A 20,449-nucleotide genomic window follows, 5' to 3' on the forward strand; every position below is an offset into this window, starting at 1 on the left:
GTGCGCTGAACTTTTTCATAGTATAGGCACTGGGCAGGACTCTCCTTACCAACTCTGAGAGAGGAAGGCAGATACAAACAGGATAAGAGCAGGATTCAACACTGCTTGGACCTCCGTGTGGGGTGCAGTCTCAGAGGAGTTGGGCTCACGACTCCATTTGGCACCGTGACCCACAGTTTGATCATTGTCCTTAAGGTAAGCTTATTGAACTTGACTAGGCTTCTACATTTGGACTTGGCACTCCCCAGGTTAGCAAAGCAAGAGAAATCATCATCTATTTACCCTATCAAAAAACATCGCAATGTGATTTCATTAATTTTTAGAATGTTTCTTGTAATGTTCCTGGATGACCTGATTTATATTACAAGAACACTTGTAGCTAAAGCTAGAAATTATTTATTAACATTAACTGTGGGTCAAATATATACAAAACAGCACATGAATAACAGTACGAACATGCACAAGCAGCCTTTCGCCCAGCTCCCTAGTCAGTCTGAGGCCACCTGATTCTAACATTCACTTGTATACTAATGATTCCAGTGGTCAGTCGGTGAATTACAACACAATCATGATATCACTACACTCCTTTGATTTTTTTTTTGGTTTTTCCTGAAAAGAAAATAAGCAAAAGTAGAACTTCGAACTTGTGAAAGGCAAAGTGATATATAGGAATTTCTCAGAGGTGGAAACTGTTATTTGTTTCGCATGAAGAGTTATCCAGGAGTGGAAATCCTACATCTAGGCTAACAATTCAGTGCAACATTGAGAGGTTACTGCATGATCAAAGGTATCCTCTTTTATAAACGAAGGTCTTGGCTGCCTGGTCTGGTGATGATAAAAGCTCCTGCAGCATTAAGAGCAAAGAACATCTTCCAGTGTCCTGGCCAACAATTATCTCTATGTTTAAGATTTTTGATATTGGGTAACTTCTGATGTAAATGAACAGGTTAATTTGGTCAATTCTCTCATTGCTAATGTGTAGCAGCACCGTGGCTAAATACCAAAACATACTGGAAAGATTATTCCCAATGATTTTTTGATTCCTGTATTCTAACTCTCACCATTCCATCCCAGTAATTTACTGAGCTCACTGACCTACATTTTCAAACTAATTGGTGGCTATTTCTTCAGCTGCCAAGGCCCTCAGCTGTGGAATATCCTCCCTAAATCTCTATGCTTCTCCTGCTTCCGTTTAAGATGCTACTTGACCAAGCTTTTGGTCACCTGCAGTCCAATCAGTTTAACTTTAGTGGAAGGGAAGCTTCCAGAAGCACTAATTTGGGATGAAATTAATAGTCACTTGGGCAAATGCAAATTAATTAAGGAAAACCAGAATGGATTTTTTAAGGGCAAATCGTGTTTAACTAACTTGCTTCAGTTCTTTTTGGTGAGTAATGATGAGGATAATTCTGTTGATGTGATATACATGGATTTTCAAAAGGCTGTCCAACAACCTTATGAGCACAATTATAGCTCATAGAATAAAAGGGACAGTAGCAAAGTGGATTTGAAATTGGCTGACTGGCAGGAAATGACGAGCAGTGGTGAATTAATGTTTTTCAGTCTGGAGGAAGGTTTATAGTGGAGTTGTCTCGGCAGCTATGTTTGGACCATTGCTCTTTCCGATGTATATTAATGATCTAGACCTTGGTGTACAAAGCACAGTTTCAAAATTTGCGGATGATGCAAAACTTGGAAGCATTATGAGCAGTGAAGAGGAAACATTATGAACAGTAAAGAGGATAATGTGGAACTTTAAAAAGACATATATCGGACAAATAGACAGGTTGATGGGATGGGTGGACAAATGGCAGATGAAATTCAATGCCGAGAAATTCATGTAATGCAGTGATTCATTTTAGTAAGAAGAACTTGGAGAAACGAAACAAAATTCTAAATTCCTGTATATGTACATAAGTCATTTCAGGTGGCAGAACAGGTTGAGAGAGTGGTCAATAAAGCATGCTCCATCCTAATCTTTATTAATAGGGGTGCAGAATACAAAGCTTGCATAGAACACTGATTCGGCCTCAACTGGAGTATTGTGTTCCTGTCTATGTACCACACTTTAGGAAAGATATGATTGTTAATAAATCCTCTAAACCTAATGTGCTACATCCAGAGTGTTGAAAGAGGTGGCTATAGAGATAATGGATGTATTAGTGGTTCATGCAGACTGGAAAATAGCAAAATAATTCCTATTATTAAAGAAGGGAGAGAGTGAAAACTCAAATTAGGAACAGGATTAGGCCATTTGGTCCCTCTAGCCTGCTCTCCCATTCAATAAGGTCATGGCCGATCTGATTATAATTTCACACCTTTATTGAACAGAATTATACCTAGCCGTCTGGAAAAAAAATCAACGACTGCTTCCATTGCCTTTTTAGGAAGCGAGTTCCAAAGATTCATGACTGAGAGAAAAAAATTCTCATCTCTGTCTTATTTTTAAACAATTTGAGATTCTCCCACTGAAGGAAATATCCTTTCTACATCCACCCAATCAAGTCCCCAGAGGTTTTTATATTCTATCCAGATCCGCTAGAACCTATTATAAAGGAAGTAATTTGTAGATACGTGCGGCGCTATTTACCGGTCGTGCCCCATTGAAATCAGGATGGGACACGGCTGGTAGATCCCGCTAGAGACCTCTTTCAGGATTCCCGACGGTCGTTATGCCTGGTAAGATCTAACGTGACCTCGCGTGACGTCGCGATCTGGATCTCGTCCACAATGGGCAGGATCCAGCCTTGCAGAACTCTGCCAATGCCAGGTCGAACCAGTGCCCGGGATTTACTGGCCTCACCGAGGAGACCCTAGCAGACGCTATTTAGCACTGGTCCCCACAAATGGAGGAGGGTTTCGAGGTGACTTGGGCAAGCTTGGTGAATGGGCAAGAACATGAGAGATGCAATATAATGGGATGGCAGGATTGTCTTATGAGGAAACTGGGCCTGTATTCTCTGGAGTTTAGAAGAATGAGATGATCTAATTGAAACTTGTAAAATTTCTACGAGGCATGACAGATAGATGTAGTAGGAAGGTTTCCCTGGCTAGTGAGTTTAGAACCAGCGGACAGTCTCTGAATAAGGGGTAGGCCATTTAAGACTGAGATTAGGAGGAATTTCTTCATTCAGAGAGTATTGAATCTTTGGAATTCTCTACTTCAGAGGGCCCTTGAAGCTCTGGATACTAATGACATCAAGAGATATGGGGTGGTTGGGTAAAATTACTTCTGAGGTAGATGATCAGCCATGATCTGTTTGAATGGTGGAGCAGGCTCGACAGGCCAATACTCCTGTTTCTTTGACAAGAAAGCATTAGAGTGCATAAAAGATTCACAAGGTAGGTTCCATGGTGCGAAAGTTCAGTTAAGGAAGTTGAGACTCTTTTTTTCCTGGGAGAGGGGAAAGCTAAGATAAGATTTGATAGAGGTATTGAAAATCATGAGGATGAATTTGTTCCCAATGGTGGAAGGATCAAGTCTAAGAGAATCGGCTTCTAATGAAGCAAGTTGAGCTGTAAATGAGCTTCCCACATTCATCACTTAATTTTACTGGGAAGCACGGTAGCACAGTGGTTAGCACAGTTGCTTTACAGCTCCAGGGTCCCAGATTCGATTCCTCGACTTGGGTCACTGTCTCTGCGGAGTCTGCACATTCTCCCCGTGTCTGCGTGGGTTTCCCCCGGGTGCTCCGGTTTCCTCCCACAAAGATGTGCAGGTTAGGTAGATTGGCCATAATAAATTGCCCTTAGTATCCAAAAAGGGTAGTTGGGATTTATAGGTTATGGGGATATAGTGGAAGTGTGGGCGTAAGTAGAGTGCTCTTCTCAAGAGCCGGTGCAGACCCGATGGACCAAATGGCCTCCTTCTGCACTGTAAATTCTATGATATCTAAACACTTGAAGTTGTTGCTTTCTTAATTTCATGAAATGGGCAAGTTAACCAAGTTATAACTAATGATTGTTTGCTGTGACAAAAAGCTGTCATTAAAGGGCTCATCTAGCATAAGAACAAATGGAGCCATTGACAGGTTGCAGTAATACAAATCCTGACAACTACATAAGTCTGATTGGGGCGCCTTGGGAGCATTTGCCTGCCTGGCCAATTTAAATTAATTGTGGGGTGTGGGCATTGCTGGCAAAAATTGTATTTGTGGGACATCCCTAGTTGCCCTGAAAAGCAGGTGGTGAGCTCCAATCACTCGCTTCAACTCGCCTCAGCTCAGGAATTCAGACCTTTGTTTATGTTTGTCCCAAGGGCTGAGATGAGGCATCGGTTAGCAGGTTATTGGTGAGTACGTATCGCTTGATAATATTGTCAACAATAATCTTCATGTAACTTGTTGCTGATTGAGCGTAGGCCGATTGGGTGGGAATTGATCAGCTTGAATTTGTCCTGCTTTTTATGGACAGGATATACCTGGACAATTATCTACTTAATTGGATAGATGCTGGTGCTGTATCTGTGTGGTAACAGCTTGGCTAGAGGAACAGCTAGTTCTGGAAAATAAGTCCTCATTATAGGCGGGATGTTGTCACGATTTTGTATTCAGCTATTTCTTCTATCATGTGGAATCTATCAACTTGGCAGAAGACTGGCATCTTTGATGGGTAGGATCCCAGGAGGAGGCTGAGGTAGATCATCCATTTAGCACTTCTTGATTTTGCATTTCACATGCTGGAGGTGTTTTCACCTTGGATGGGGATATTCATGGAGCTGCCTCCTCCTGCTGAGTGTTTAATTGTCTACCACAATTCATAACCCAAGTGTGGCAGAACTGCAAATCTATGATCTAATCCAGTGGTTGGGGGATGGCTTAGCTTTTGACATATTATTTACACACAGTAGAGGGGCAGAAGACTTTATTTAAAAAAAAGAAATCTGCGCTTGCTGTCCATTTCCACTACTTAAACCTCAAAAATGCAAAGAGTTGGAAGGAAAAAGTTTCCTCCGGAATCATTAGATGAAAAATTGTGGAAATAAAAATTAGTAAAGAAGAATAAATGAAACTAAAATTAAAAGAAAATTTAAGGGCAAAATCGGATGGTGATTGTTGATATTTAATTGAATAAAGGTAAGTAGCCTACATGTATGACTACTTAATTCAATTTGTCCTGTCCAATGAGAATATAAATTGTGCGAGTGGCTGCTTTGAGGTTGGGAAACCTAGCAGAATGAATTATCCTTGGGTGCTGCCAATTTTAACAAGCGGAACTGATTAGCACTTTTCGCTCTGTTTTCTGGCTGCAGTTAGCCACTTGGAAAAACAAGCTGGTTTCTGAGCAGGTACGCCTTTGGCATCAGGCTGCAGAAAGGAGGGAGGGAGGCATTGGAGGCTTTGTGCGGTTGAGCAAAGGGTGATTGGAAGAGTCATGACTGAGTTCAGCAAAATTGATTGTTGATGGGTGCAATGGGATGGGAATTGCTGGCCAAGGAAGGTGTATTCATAACATGGCCAAACAGGTTGATTATCTTCCAACACATGCTGATCAGGAACCCCTGTTCCTGATCAGCATGTGATAAAAAATATATTGGAGGCTCTACCATTAGTATACATAGCTTCAGACTGTAACATGCATGTAAAAGTGTGAATTGTAACACACCACCACCACTTAAACTTATTATAATATTTAAATTGACAACTTGTCTTTTGGAGGACGTTGCCCTACCCTGGTAAAACTGGAGTAGGTGAATTTGAGGTAGTTAGGATTCAGATTCCTAACATTTTAAGATTCCACCCTTTTCAAATCCACCAGTTCTTTTTGGTGGGGGGTTAAAATTTGCACCACTGATAACCACCCTCTCCCTACAGGTATGCAGCGAAGTTTCAATCAACCGCAGGTTACTACTAGAATCCCGAAAAGTGCAGATGGAGGGCATTCAGCCCATCAGGTCTGCACCGAAGCTGTGAAAGAACACCCCAACCAGGCTCTCGCCCTATCCCTGCAACCCTATAACCCTACCTCCTTGTACAACCCTGGACACGAAGGGGTAATTTAACATGGTCAATCTTCCAAACCTGCACATCTTTGGACTGTGGGAGGAAACTGGAGTACCCGAAGGAAACCCACTCTCCACACACCCAAGGCTGGAATTGAACCCAGATCCCTGGCAGTGTGAGGCAGAAGTGCTAACTACTGTACCACCGTGCCACCCCACTATTCCTTTCTTGATAACCGTTTTTTCCGGAAGCTATGTTGGGTATCCTTGAAATGGTTTTCTCTGTATAGTCATATGGTGCAGCTCTAGTAATGTTCTGGACAATTTATCTATCACTGAGTCTTCTAAAAATTGGAACCTACCTCCAGTCTAGGGAAATGACACCTGACTCTGTTGAACTATTTATGAATGAACTTAAAATACCTCTTCAGTTTCTCTTGGGTAGATGTTCGTTCTGAGTTACTGATTAACAAAATCCTGATGCATTTTATGCTAGAAGGTATCATCCACCCCAACGTTCCCCAATTGTTTTGCTTTTGTATGTGCTTTAACAGGCAGAAATTAGCATTCTGTTGATCAAAATATATTTCTTTGATATTTGCTATTAAGTGTGCAGACTTCCATAGTTTGATATCTTCTATGTTGGCTAGTTGTTTAGTGCAATATGATAATGGAATGTTAACAAACTGCGGTTGATATCATTTTAAAGACTGCCATTCTTCACTGTTCTTTATTTAAAACTTTAAATTTAAATAGTTTGTATTGTAAAATAGATGAGAGCGCTGTTACGAAAAAATATTGTTATTCCAGTGGTCATATTGCAGTGTGTTGTAGAAATTTTAATTGAAAATATTTTGTCAAAAGTGATGAATGATTTGCATTGAAAAATATGAAAGTACAACAATTGGATCAGAGCAATTATTGCATTCAGTTTGTGTTGTAGTCATGACATGATCCTTAAACAATTGATCCATATCCATGTAATCAATTGAAAAAGACAAAATTGAGACATTATTAAAATTGACTGCTTTGAAATACCTGAGCAGCTGATCGTAATCTAATGAAGCCCATAGCCATGAAGTCAGATCTTGTGTCTATTACCTGTTTTGTATATAGATATTCCCACCAGTCTACATCATTGTCATCACACCCTCTAAATGCAGGTGATATCTGCCAGGCTTTATGATTGTGCATCCTGTGGTGACTCAGCAGACTAATACTGGAGACACAGTCTTTCAGCAGAGAGGAAAAAAGAGTTATCTTGAGGAACGGGGATTCTCAAGCCAGGGTTCTGCTTTCTCTTTTTCTACTTGTGCCACTTCTCTGCAACATAGTTTGAGGTCAGTTTCCGATTGTGTTGTGGCTTGTTGGATGAGGCACTGCCATATGGTACAGTTTGCAACATGTTCCTCACGTGCATGCTATTGTTATTGATGGGGTGACTTCAGAAGTTGTTGAACACTTGTATCTCAGCAGCTACCTTTCTCAAAAGTTCACCACCGAAGAGGGGTTCCAACACAGCAGCAGTGTCAAAGTAGCCTTCCAAAATTGCAATATCAGGAATTTGACAAGAGATATTTATAATTGGACAAAAACTTTAGACTACATCATTGTTGTTGTCACCATTCTTCTATATGCCAGTAAGACTTGGTTCTGAAGAATTTCAATCAGCGGTGTCTCCATAGTTTACTCGACATGAGCAGACAGGCAAACAAACTCTAGTACTCTAACAGAAGCCAATTCTCTAGTATTGGAACCATGGTCCTGTGAAATTGGCTCTGTTGCCTTGCACTGCATCTGAGTGTCAAATAATCTGCTTCTGAAGCAGATCTTTTCAAAACGTAAGGATGGTATCCAACCTCAAGGAGGACAGAGAAAATATTTGAAAGACATTTTACAGGCTTCATTGAAAAATTGATCATTTTTAAATGCAACATCCATACTTCCCAGTTTGTAGGCTTGATGCATACCTACCGTTTTATTAGTTTCAGTGAATATCAATGGTCATGGTTTCCTTGAACCGTTTGTTTTTCAAGTCTACACTGGCTGTATTTCTGATTTTGATTTTTCAAAAAAAATTTTTTTTAATTCTTCTTTATCACATTTTCTTCAAACTTTACACCAACAAATAATCAGTGGTATCAAATACAATGTCAATCTCCTTATCAACAACAATCCCATCCTCCTACCAACCCCAATCAGCAACCCACATGTCAACACAAATTTCTGGTATTAAGTGAAGATCCTATTTTAGAATTTGTCTTGAGAGAGCATGGGCATTGTCTTTTCAGCCAGCAAACTTGAGTGCATATGTATAATTACATTGGAACAAAGAAAAGTACAGCACAATGCCCTAACTAAAAAAAAACCCTGCCTGTACTTGGTCCATATCCCTCTGTTTTCTCCCTATTCATGTATTCTTCCAGATGCCTTTTAAATGTTGCTAATATACCTATTTCCACCACATCCTCTGGCAGCGCATTCCAGGCACCCACCACTGCCTGTGTGAAAAACCTACCCCGCACATCTCCCTTAAACTTTCCTCCTCTCACCTTGAACCTGTGCTCCCTTGTAATTGACACTCCACCCTTGGGAAAAGTCTCTGACTATCCACCGTGTCTATGCCTCTCATAATTTTGTCGACCTCTATTAGGACTCCCCTCAGCCTCTGTCTTTCCAGTGAAAACAATCCCTAGTTTATTCAGCCTCTCCTCAAAGCCAACAGCCTCAAAACCAGGCAACATCCTGGTGAACATTTTTTGCACTCTCTCCAAAACTTCCACGTCCTTCTGATAATGTGGTGACCAGAACTGCACTCAATACTCCGAATGCGGCCATCTAAGGTTTTATATAGCTGCAACATGATTTCCCAACTCCTGTACTCAATACCCCGGCTGATGAAGGCAAGCAAGCCATATGCCGCCTTAATCATTTTGGCCACCTGTGTTGCCACTTTTAGGGAACTTTGGACCTGCACACCCAGATCCCTCTGTATGTTGATGTTAACAGTATAATTCATACTAGATTTGATACTCCAAAATGCATCATCTCGCATTGGTCCGGATTAAACTCCATCTGCCATTTCTGTGCCCAAGTCTCCAATCTATCTATCCTATTGTATCTTCTGACAATCCTCGGCGCTATCAGCAACTCCGCCAATCTTCATGTCATCCGCAAACTTACTAATAAGACCACCCACATTTTCCTCCAGATCATTTATAATACCACTTACACTTGACCTCCACTTCCACAAAGAACCCACACATCCTTGCGTCAGTTAATTGAGCCCTATGTACCACCCAAAGCTGAATCAGGCTGAGCTGCATGCAGGAGTTCACCCTACGAAGGACCTCCCTCCACACTCTCTCTCTTTCTCTCTCTCTCTCTCTTCTCTCTCCCCTCGCCCCCCCACATAAAACATCCTCATCCAAAACAGGTCCCAGCTCCCCTTCCCATTGCTCCCTTATCTGGTCCAGCTAGGCAGCTTCCATTGTTACCTGCTTCTAACTATTTGAAATGCAAGTATTCACATTTGGTAAATTATTGTAAAGAATTTTGCATCTTGCACTCAGATGTTTTCTCAACGTGTCTCCCCATCCAGATTGTCAGAATTTACCTTTACTATCCAGTACCTAATCCATGGGGTGGAAACAATGAATCATCTTGTGTGAATTGGATCTCCTGTGTTCCCCAATATATCTTTCTCCTGTATTCTTGATGTTGCATTAATGTGTGCGCGAGTGAACTGAGTCGAGTTGTAAATCAACAAATTGACATGAAATCAGCAAACAATTTAAGGTTTACAGTGCATTTTTTTCATTTTGTAGTGTTGATTGAGGTAAAGAAAATAAAACATGCCACATTATATCCCTGTTAGCAAGATAAATTCACTATTTTGACTGGCTATTGTTGGGTCTAATTTTAGTGTGTTCTTGCCTTCTGTGTTTGACTTCCAACCCAGATTCCTGCAGATAGCTTTTGTAACCATTCTACAGGAGTTGACAACTCCTCCTATGTGAATATTTGTGAATTTTGACTTGAATGTCTTAAAAAAAACCTTTATTGCCTGAAGTTAATGTGGTGTGTGGGAAGCTGCACTTCTCCAGTTAATTCATCTACATCTAAACCATATGCCCAAAAGCTTGTGTGCTGTGGATTCAACCCCTCATCTGCTGAATTTAAGTTGCTATCAGTGTATAAATTAATGTGAAACCCCTTCTATATCACAAATTACAACATGGGACAAGTTTGGAGAGGGGTTTAATTTAAACAGCCCTGATTTCTCCCCTCACCCTCTGTCCAAAAACAGAAGTGATTTAGTTTAAAAGTGCTGTTGTGTTTCCCAGCCCCTTGAGTTTTGCTGGGATCCAATTTTCTAAATACAGTCCTGCAGTAAACGTGATGGGGTGAACTCGGAAGGTTAGTTTATTTGCACACACAAAATGCTGGGGGCAGTCACTACATAGTCCCTGTGTGCTGACATAGTAAAGAGGAATAGAGAAAGAAGCATTTACAGGGCAAAGACCAAAGAATTATTGTTCACATGAGCCCTGAGTCCAAAAATCAAAGTCAACTTTCACAGAGGTTGGCAGGCTGAACTGATGTGGGATAAGTTACTTTTCCAGCAGAGTTGACTTCTATGATGAGATAGCTATTCAGAGGTGAATCAGTCTTGTAGTCAGTGGTACAAAAGGTCGAGTAGAAACAGTGTAGATGGGGCCAGGCATTCAAACCTGGACAGAGCCCCCTTTATGCACTGTTGCTAGGTAGATGGAAAGATGGCAGACAGCTTTGCAGTTCCACAAGGCAATATAAATGGCTTCACAAGTGAGGTGGTGGTGGTGGTGGGAAGTGTGGCTGGTCAGGGGGCAGGTGGGTAGCATGTCACAAGGCTCCCATTTTGCCACTGTGACTTTGACAAAGAGTGTGTATCCCTTTGTCCTGGCAGACCGGTTGGCCAGGCCTAGCTTGTGAAATGGAGATGGCCTCCATATACTTCCCTTTGAATTTGGTCTCTACAGCCCTCAGTCAAGAGATGCAAATTTCTTTGATACTGCCAAATAACTCTTCTTGTTTGCATGCCAAAATTAGACATTGCTTCAGGCATTTTGAAAGTGCTATTGTCCAGTTTTGAAATTATAGAAATTGGCCAGAAGGAGCATGAAGTCTTGCGCCCCCTAACAATATAAACTGGAGAATGAATTTGAAATATGTCTTGGGACTGTACATTGAACATATTAATTGTAAAGTAATATGAACACTGGAAGGTAGATTTTACTTTCATTTTCTAAGTTTGCTGAGGCTACCACATGGCACTTCTGGCTTGGGGATAATAGTCACCATATGCAGAGTTGAAAGGTCCTGTAACACAGCCATAAGAGAACATTCCTCCTCAAGTGTGAATCTTTAATGCTAGCAGCCTTAGAGTCAATTAATTCTGTAGATTTTTTTGCAATAGTAATTTTGTGAGGCCACCAAAATGCCACAGAGCTGTCAGACAAACAAGAGCATGATTTCATGATCGGAAGAACATAGAGCATACAGTGCAGAAGGAGGCCATTTGGCCCATCAAGTCTGCACTGACCCACTTAAGCCCTCACTTGCACCCTATCCCCGTAACCCAATAACCCCATCTAACCTTTTTGGTCACTTTAAGGGCAATTTATCATGGGGAATCCACCTAAACTGCAGTCTTTGGACTGTGGGAGGAAACCCACGCAGACACGGGGAGAACGTGCAGACTTGTACAGACAGTGACCCAATGGGGAATCGAACCTGGGACCCTGGTGCTGTGAAGCCACAGTACTATCCATTTGTGCAACCGTGCTGCCCACAAGGGGCATAAAGGATAGTTTTCTGTTGCATCAGTTATTTAGTTACAACTGGGAGTGTCCAGATTCTCAATCTATATGCGAAAATGGATATGAACAAAGAAGGGCACTTGTATTCTTTAGCACAATTTAATGGGAAAAAACGAAGTCCCGTTTTGGGGCCTTTAGCAGGGTGTTTTCCGCCGCCTGCAGTGCAGCAAACGACCCCGCTATCAAACGGGGCTCTGTTTTTTCCGACCTTGGTGGGAACGCCAAGGTTCCAGCTGGGTGGTGCCATGGTGCCCACTTTCTGGGTGGTCGTGCTCTGGGAAGCGGGTACCCTGACACTCCCGCTGGTGGCCCGTTCTCAGAGTTCAGTTCCCCAGTGCTGAGTGTGGGCTAAAATGGTGAGAAACTCCCCAGACCCGAAAAAAGTTAAAAAAAAAAAAAAAATTTTTATTAAAGTTTTCACAAAATATTAACAACAAAAATATAAAGTACAAAATGTAAAGGAAACTCAGTAACAAAAATAATAAATTAACACCCGCCAAAACACATAGCAAATATATACACCCAGACAAAACCTCCAATATATAGAAACAAAACTGAAATAAACTCCCCCACCCTCCCCCCTGGGTTGCTGCTGCCACTGATCATTGTCTACCGTTCTGCCAGAAAGTCTAGGAACGGTTGCCACCGCTTGAAAAACCCCTGTACCGACCCCCTCAAAGCAAATTTCACTCTTTCCAATTTGATAAACCCTGCCATGTCATTGATCCAGGCCTCAATGTTTGGGGGCCTCGCATCCCTCCACTGAAGAAGAATCCTCCGCCGGGCTACCAGGGACGCAAAGACCAGAATACCGGCCTCTTTCACCTCCTGCACTCCCGGCTCCTCTGCAACCCCAAATATTGCGGACCCCCAGCCCGGTTTGACCCTAGACCCTACCAGCCTTGACACCGTCCTCGCTACGCCGTTCCAAAATTCCTCCAGTGCTGGGCATGCCCAGAACAGATGGGTGTGGTGTGCTGGGCTCCCTGAGCACCTAACACACCTGTCCTCACTCCTAATAAACCAGCTCATCCTTGTCCCGATCATGTGTGCCCTATGCAACACCTTGAATTGTATGAGGCAGAGCCTTTCACACGAAGAGGAAGAGTTGACTCTCCTTAGGGCATCTGCCCAAGTCCCCTGCTCGTTCACCTCCCCTAGCTCCTCCTCCCACTTACCTTTCATCTCCTCCACCGAGGCCTCCTCCTCCTGCATCAAAATCTTCCCCTCTCCAACCCACACCCCCGAGAGCACCCTATCCTGTACTGTGCGTGGCGGCAGCAGCGGAAATTCCACCACTTGCCGCCTAACAAACGCCCTTGCCTGTAGGTACGTAAAGGCGTTTCCCGGGGGGAGCCCGTACCTCTCCTCCAGCTCACCCAGGCTCGTGAACATCCCATCCACGAATAGGTCCCCCAACCTCCTTATCCCTGCCCCGTGCCACCCCACAAACCCTCCATCTATCCTCCATGGGGCAAACCGATGGTTCCCCGTATCGGGGTCCACACCGAGGCCCCCAACTCTCCCCTGTGCCGCCTCCACTGCCTCCAGAGTTTGAGGGTAGCTGCGACCACCGGGCTCATGGTATACCTCGTTAGAGGGAGCGGCAGTGGCGCCGATGCCAGCGCCTCCAGACTCGTACCCTCACAAGACGCCGTTTCCAGCCTCTTCCATGGACACCCCCCCCCCCCCCCCCCCAAGCACCCACTTGCGCACTATCGCCACATTAGCGGCCCAGTAGTATCTACAGAGATTGGGCAGTGCCAGTCCGTCCCCCCCCCCCCCCCCCCCCCCAAATCCCTGCTCCGCTCCAGGAGTCTCTTCTCACCCTCGGAGTCCCACGTGCCCATACAAACCCCGTTATGCTCCTATTGACCCGTCTAAAAAAGGCCTTCAGGATAAAAATGGGGAGGCACTGGAACAGAAACAAAAACCTCGGGAGCACCGTCATTTTCACTGACTGCACCGTACCCGCCAGCGACAGCGGTAGCGCATCCCACCTCTTGAACAACTCCTCCACCTGCTCCACCAGCCTCGTGAAATTTAGTCTATGCAGGGCCCCCCAGCTCCTGGCCACCTCAACCCCCGAATATCTAAAGCTCCTCTGCCCTTTTTAGTGGGAGCTCACCAATCCCCCTCTCCTGGTCTCCTGGGTCAACCACGAACAGCTCGCTCTTCCCCATGTTGAGCTTATACCCTGAAAGTTCCCCGAACTCCCTGAGGATCCTCATTACCTCCGAGTGACCGTGTCTTTTAATAGCGGTGGGGAACTCGCCGGCTCTGACTCCCTGCAAAACCCGCCACATATGAACAGACATTTTTCCATTAAATTCCACCCCATGTCTGGAATGCAGCTATTATCTGTAGAACTGTGATCAAACATGAATCAACCCATTTGAGAAGAGTATCTCTTTTTGCATCAGTGAATCATTTTTCATATTTTTTGCACTTGTCTTTCTGACTTAAAATGGAAATTCAATAATTACCTAAGAATGAACATTTGCATATTGAGAGTCTGTCCTCACTGGGATGAGATTGTTTAAGCTCCGTTTCTTTCAGAATATTTGTTGCCAATAATGAGAGGTTTGATCCAAGAATTGTGAAACAATTGTGTTTCATATAAAAAAAGCTGTACCATACATTCCACAAATACCTGCTTTGATTTGGGGAAATGTTGCCATGACTGCAGAGACAGATGAAATGTTAACCAAAACTGATCACTAAGAAAATAATCACGGGTGGGATTCTCCGGACCCCCAGCCATGTTTTCCTGCGTGGCGCTCCCACACCAGCAGTGTGACTGTCCGTCCTGTAGCGTGCCAATGGGATTTCCCATCGTGGCCACCCCCTGCCATCGCGAAACCCGCGGGCGTGGGTGTGCTGCTGGCGGTCCGGAGGAATCCCGCCAACGGAGAAATCCGCAGCAGATCTTTCTGAAAATTATTTGTGCATGCAGTTAAAATGAATTTTAATTGGCTGTACCCATATCACCTAATTTGGAGACTGGTTTTAAGATATTGGAATATACTGATCATTCAGACTGGTAGCAGAGTGCTTTGCACTGTTGCTTCACAGCGCCAGGGTCCCAGGTTTGATTCCCGGCTTGTGTCACTATCTGTGCGGAGTCTGCACAGTTTCCCCATGTCTGCGTTTCCTCCGGTTTCTCCCACAAGTCCCGAAAGACGTGCTGTTAGGTGAATTGGACATTCTGAATTCTCCCTCGGTGTAACCGAACAGGCGCCGGAGTGTGGCAACTGGGGAGTTTACACAGTAGCTTATTTGCCGTGTTAATGTAAGCCTACTGATTCATAGAGGCTGCAGGCGTTCAGGTTCCAAAGAACACTAGAAAGAAGCTTCCATTAGTTGGCTTCCTTTTATAATAATCGTGAGTATAAAGGGGTAATTTTCACCTTCACTACTTGATCAGCAATCCCTTGCCATTGCAAAACCTATGTGAATTTCATCCCATTCGAATCCACAGAAGTAAAATCCAACATGTTCTATATTCACCTTCACGCTGGACAATGACCACCAGTGATCCAGCGTTGAAGGTGAATATAACCATTTTATTTTTTCTTGTGAAATGGATTTCTGGGACACGTTATTTCACTGAGGAAAAGTTTATTGTTGATGAGAAGCTACAAATTGTTCTTACAGTAGGGAGCAAATTGGATTGAACTTTCCACATTCAAAGCTATATTTTAAATCAAAACCTTGATTCCACAGACATCAAGTAGGAACTTGGAGCCCTGCAGGCACATCAAAAAACTCTTCATGGAGAATGCATCTGGCCGTGGTAGCTTGTGGACAGAGGCTGGAAGAAACTTTAACAATGCTGAAGTCTGCAGTTATATTTAGTCAGAAACCACTTCACTTCCACATATTTGCAGAGGATGAACTCCATGCGAAGTTCAATAGCTCGGTATGTACCTGCATTGATATTTAACTCATTTTCTTGTTTAAACAGACTTGTAAATAAATTTAATAAGCGTCCCATAGGTATATTGAATTTGATTAATTCAAAAGTTTTTAAAATATCTATTTAATGTAGTTACTGCACTATTTTTCCCCTTTCCTCTTCTGCCAGTGCCATTGTTTAGACAGCTGGGTGGTAACAATAGCCCTGTAATAGCTCACTTAGGTTATTTTCCTAGCAACCCCAGAATGAAGAGATGCTTCATTCCCATTGCAAAATAGATCATTGGATTAGCAACAGAAATTGTCTCAACGTGTATTCATTTTATTTCAAGGTAACATGTTCCTGGACTGAATTTTGCCGGACATCCCTGTTAGTAATGTATCTCTATTTTGCACACAGCTGGAAACCTGGAAAACAGCATTTCATCAGAAGTTCAGTCACACCATCTACCCAATAACATTTCCAGCTGAGACTGCAGTGGTATGGAAGAAATTGTTCAAGCCCTGTGCTTCACAGAGACTCTTTCTACCTGTAAGATTAATTTTTTGTTATAGTTACTTAATATGGCTTCTCTGTAACTAACATGATCGGAAAAAATCATTTAATTCAGAGTGTTACCATGGATCTTTGTTTAGATACTAGTGACTCAAAATGTGAGACTTTTTCCCTGAAACTAGAACCAAAAATAATCATGGAATATCCCGAAGATATAATTTTTCAAGGAAATATGTGGAAAACTCTGACTTCTTGCAGTTAGGTGTACTAGGTTTGGCTTGTCATTCAATTTGACTTCCATTCAAACAAGCAGAACATCAGAAATCTATATTTGGGATTAAATTATGCGCGCAATCTAATGGTCGTGTTGTGCTTAAGCAAGAGCATAACAAGGCCATTGGTTACTGGGAGAGACCAAAATTGAGAACCGTGCCAGGCAGCGATCTGTTTGCAATCTAACCACCCTGCCCCCATTGACAAAATCAGGATCCCGCCAAAGTGCAGCGAGAAACCAATAATCACTACTCAAGGCCAATCACCATACAATTAATAGCGATCCCCTATCTAACGGCCTCCTGTAAGCTAACGGCCTCCCAGCAATTGGTCACGTGGGCACTGCTTAATACTTCTTTTTAAAAACATGAAGCTAGCGGAAGGACTGCTGTGGGGATTCCCTGGGAATTGTGCCCGGGGGCACTGGGGTTGCTGCCCTGGTGCTCCGAGGGGAGTGGTGGAGCTACTGGGGGCCAGCCTCAGATAGGGTGGGCAGCCATGGGGTGGGGGGGGAGGGTTAAGGAGCACTGGAGTGGTCACGAATGGCCTCGGCTGGAAGGAGGGGAGGAGATGGATTTCTCAGAACCTGCAGGTCCACCATGTCACCCCCTTGATTGTGCATTCCTGGGGCAACCCCAGCCCCACCGAACACCCCTAACTTCCACTGACCGCCTAGGCCTCTGGCCGCTTGGTGAAGGTTAAGTGAGCACTTCACACCTCCCAAATGGGAAGGTGTGCCATGTAGTACGTGGGATTTATTGCCCTCCATCCTAATCAGACACCGTACGGAGACAACACCACGGACACAGAAGCCAACATCCAAGTCCCCAAGGGCTGGGCCCCAGCAATTTCGGCGACCAGAGTGTGCCATGTGCACCGGGGAGGGGACTAGGGCCCAGTCCACATAACGTAACCTACGGGTCTCTGGGTACAGGGTCCAGGGTCCAGTAGGCAGGGGCCTACTTTGTGTCTAGGTGTGTCCCCAGGATGCACATCAGAGGTGGAGGCAGCCTGCTGCCTACCGTGTCTCATGGCCTTTGATGCCCCTGGCGGGAGTCCTCTGGGGGGCTCCTGGGGCCGTAGGGTCTGGTGCATTTGCCGGGTCTCGGGAGCGGGCAGCTGCCATCGCCACTCCGTAGGGTGGCTCAGGGTTGGCACCTTGTGCCCCCTCCTGTTTGGTGCCCAAGGGCCATAGGGGTCACATCAGAACGCAGGGGATGCTGGATTGAGCCCCAGCTGCCTCTGCGTCATATGGCTCTGCCAGCCCTGGAGGCTCCCCACTGTTTGTAGCATGATATCGACCCCCTTGGCGATGCTCATCAGTGACTAGGTCATGCTTGGAATGCCCTGTGACTGGGACACGTCCCCCAGCAAACAGGATATGTCCTGCAGCTCCTCTGCTATGTCCACCTGAAACTGGGACATGTCCAGCAGAGCCTCAGCTATGCCGACATAGGACAGGGAGACCTCCCCTAACGAGCAGGATGTGCTCTGGAGGGCCTCGGCAATGCCCACCAGAGACTAGGACATACTCCGCAGCATCTCATCAAGGTCCACATGGTACTCGGTCAAGCCCCCCAGCACATGGGACACGCTGTTGAGGTACTCAGCCATGGCAGTCACTGACTGACACGCCTTGGACACCTTCACATGCTGCCGACGTCATCCTAGCATTGTTGACCTCGGTGCTACGCATTGCTGCCGCCATCTCCTGTTCCTGTAGCCTCCTGGACTTCTCCAGTCAGCTACGGACTTGCTGGAAGGTTGCTGACATCCCCCTCAGAATCTCATGGCCGCACCCTAGCGTTTGCATCAACTCCAGGTAAACGTGGTTCAGAGGCTCGGCATCTGATGGGGGTCCTGGGATCCAGCAGACCTCCGAATACTGTCTCGCCTAGTTGTTCCTGACTCCACTTGATGTGCATCTGTAACTGTGTGGTGCTCACCAGAAAGTGCCTCAGGAGCCTGTCCACAAATGTTGCCCTCTGAGGTGTTCTCATGGTGTTGGTTGGTATTGGGAAGGGGATGAGGAGTATGGGGGGGGGGGGAGATTTGGGGTGGGGGGGGGTGGGCCAGAGCACAGAATGGACGGGAGTGGTGCCAGGTGCACTCTCGTGTCAGGGGAGGTTCTGGTGCCAACCAGTCCATGCGGCCCGGAGGAGGGCATTCATCTTCTTACAACACTAGATGATGGTCATCCTGGTCATGCTGTCCGAGCTGACAGATACTTCCACTTTACCCAGGCGGCACTGACTGTCCTGTGACTGACCCTCCAAGACCGTTGAGGGAACATGGCAGCCCATCTGGCCTCCAAAGCGTCCGACAATCTGCGTTATGACCCGTTAAGTGGGTCAATTGACATTTTTAGCGGTGATAGCCTGGTGGGTCCGGCATCGGAAATGTCTGCCGTTCCTGCTCACTTTGAAACCTTTTGCTTAAGTCGCGCCCTATTGGTTAAATCGCGCCCTATATACCTATATATCAGCTGCAGTAACATTGATATTGTACCAGCACAGTAACATTGATATTGTACCAGCTGAGTAACCTTCATTCAGTATCCAGTGCTGGAGTTAAGATGGCAAATTAACTGAAAAGTACATGGCGGAGAGTGGTTCGGTTGCATGAACATCTTTCATATCCCTCCCATACCGTGAAAGAGGGTGACAATATGAAACTAAACAGAAGTTCCAATTTTCTTGACCTGAACAATGTCTTCTATGTTCAAGCCTTTTGGCTTAAGTCTTGAACCAGTCAGAAAATGTTATCTATAATTCAATTATAGGTGTTCTATAGGTTCTAGTTTGTTACTACTCAAGAATTGTCCAATATGTTAATAATTATCGTCAATTATGTTCAAATTCCTCATCTTCCTTATAAAGGTTGTCTACCGCCCCAAGCCATTCTATCTCTTGAATCATCAAATTTGGAATTCGGTCTGTGCAATTCTGGGTTTCGGAGCTGGAGTGGTGTGGCCTCTCGGGAAAGCAGCAACAGCCAAATTTGTTGCACCACAGTTGGCTGTGTTGTGCAGGAGATGAGAAGAAAGAGTGAGAATGCAATAGTTACAGGGGGATTGTAGGCTTTTCTGTGGCCACCAACAAGATTAAAGGATGGTATGCTACCTCCCTGGTGCTTAAGATCAAGGATGTATTAGTGCGGCTACAGGAAATTCTGGAGGGGGAGGGTAAACATCCAATGGGTGTGGTACACATGGCACAGTGGTTAGCACTGCTCCCTCAGAGGGACCCAGGTTCTATACCCACCTTGGTGACTGTCTTTGTGAAGTTTGCATGTTCTCCCAGTGTCTGCATGGGTGTCCTCCCACATGTGCAGGTGAGGTTGATTGACCATGCTAAATTGCCTCTTATTGTCCAAAGGTGGGGTTATCAGGATGGGGAGGGGGGGCAGACCCAATGGGCCGAATGGTCTCCTTCTGCACTGCAGCAATTCTGTGACCTATGACAAGTAAAAGAAGGGATGTGGCCCAAAAAAACAAATATAGGGAGTTGGGAAGTAAGTTGAAAGGATCTTGGGATTACTACCAGTGCACCGTGCTGGAGTAGAAATAGTAGGATATATTGGATGAATACATGGCTGGAAAGATGGTGCAAAGGGGAGGGTTTCAGATTCCTGGGACATTGGGACCAGTCTGGAGGAGGTAGACCAAATAGGAGGGATTATACCTGGGCCGGACCAGGACTGATGCCCTAGGGTGTGCACTTGCTAGTGCAGTTGCGGAGGGTTTAAGCTAGCATGGCAGGGGATGGGAACCTAAGCATGGTGACGGGGAAAGTGAAACAAGGGCGGTAATAAAAGAAAGAACAGTAAAGTGAAAAAAAGGTACACATGGTCATCAAGGACAAAACGCAAATAGGGCAAAAAGAACAATTAGGGCAATTAAAAGGGCAAAAAAGCAAGCCTAAATTCTTTGTATCTTTATGCACAAAGCATTCAGAATAA

The 20,449-nt window shown here is 44.7% G+C and overlaps 1 protein-coding gene across 3 annotated transcripts in view; it reads left to right on the forward strand.

The window, feature by feature from the left end:
* Nucleotides 1–20,449, forward strand: part of gxylt1b (glucoside xylosyltransferase 1b) — a 134,904-nt gene that overhangs the window by 48,387 nt on the left and 66,068 nt on the right. For 2 of the 3 annotated variants that reach the window (XM_038780498.1, XM_038780499.1), the window contains 2 exons: nucleotides 15,529–15,724; nucleotides 16,121–16,252. In XM_038780498.1, coding sequence (XP_038636426.1) covers nucleotides 15,529–15,724; nucleotides 16,121–16,252 — 328 coding nt within the window. Of the gene's footprint in view, nucleotides 1–7,116; nucleotides 7,282–15,528; nucleotides 15,725–16,120; nucleotides 16,253–20,449 lie in introns of those variants that run through there. The other variant, XM_038780500.1, reaches the window with a different exon arrangement.

The sequence above is a fragment of the Scyliorhinus canicula genome, chromosome 20, assembly GCF_902713615.1.
Source record: "Scyliorhinus canicula chromosome 20, sScyCan1.1, whole genome shotgun sequence".
Lineage (NCBI taxonomy): Eukaryota > Metazoa > Chordata > Chondrichthyes > Carcharhiniformes > Scyliorhinidae > Scyliorhinus > Scyliorhinus canicula.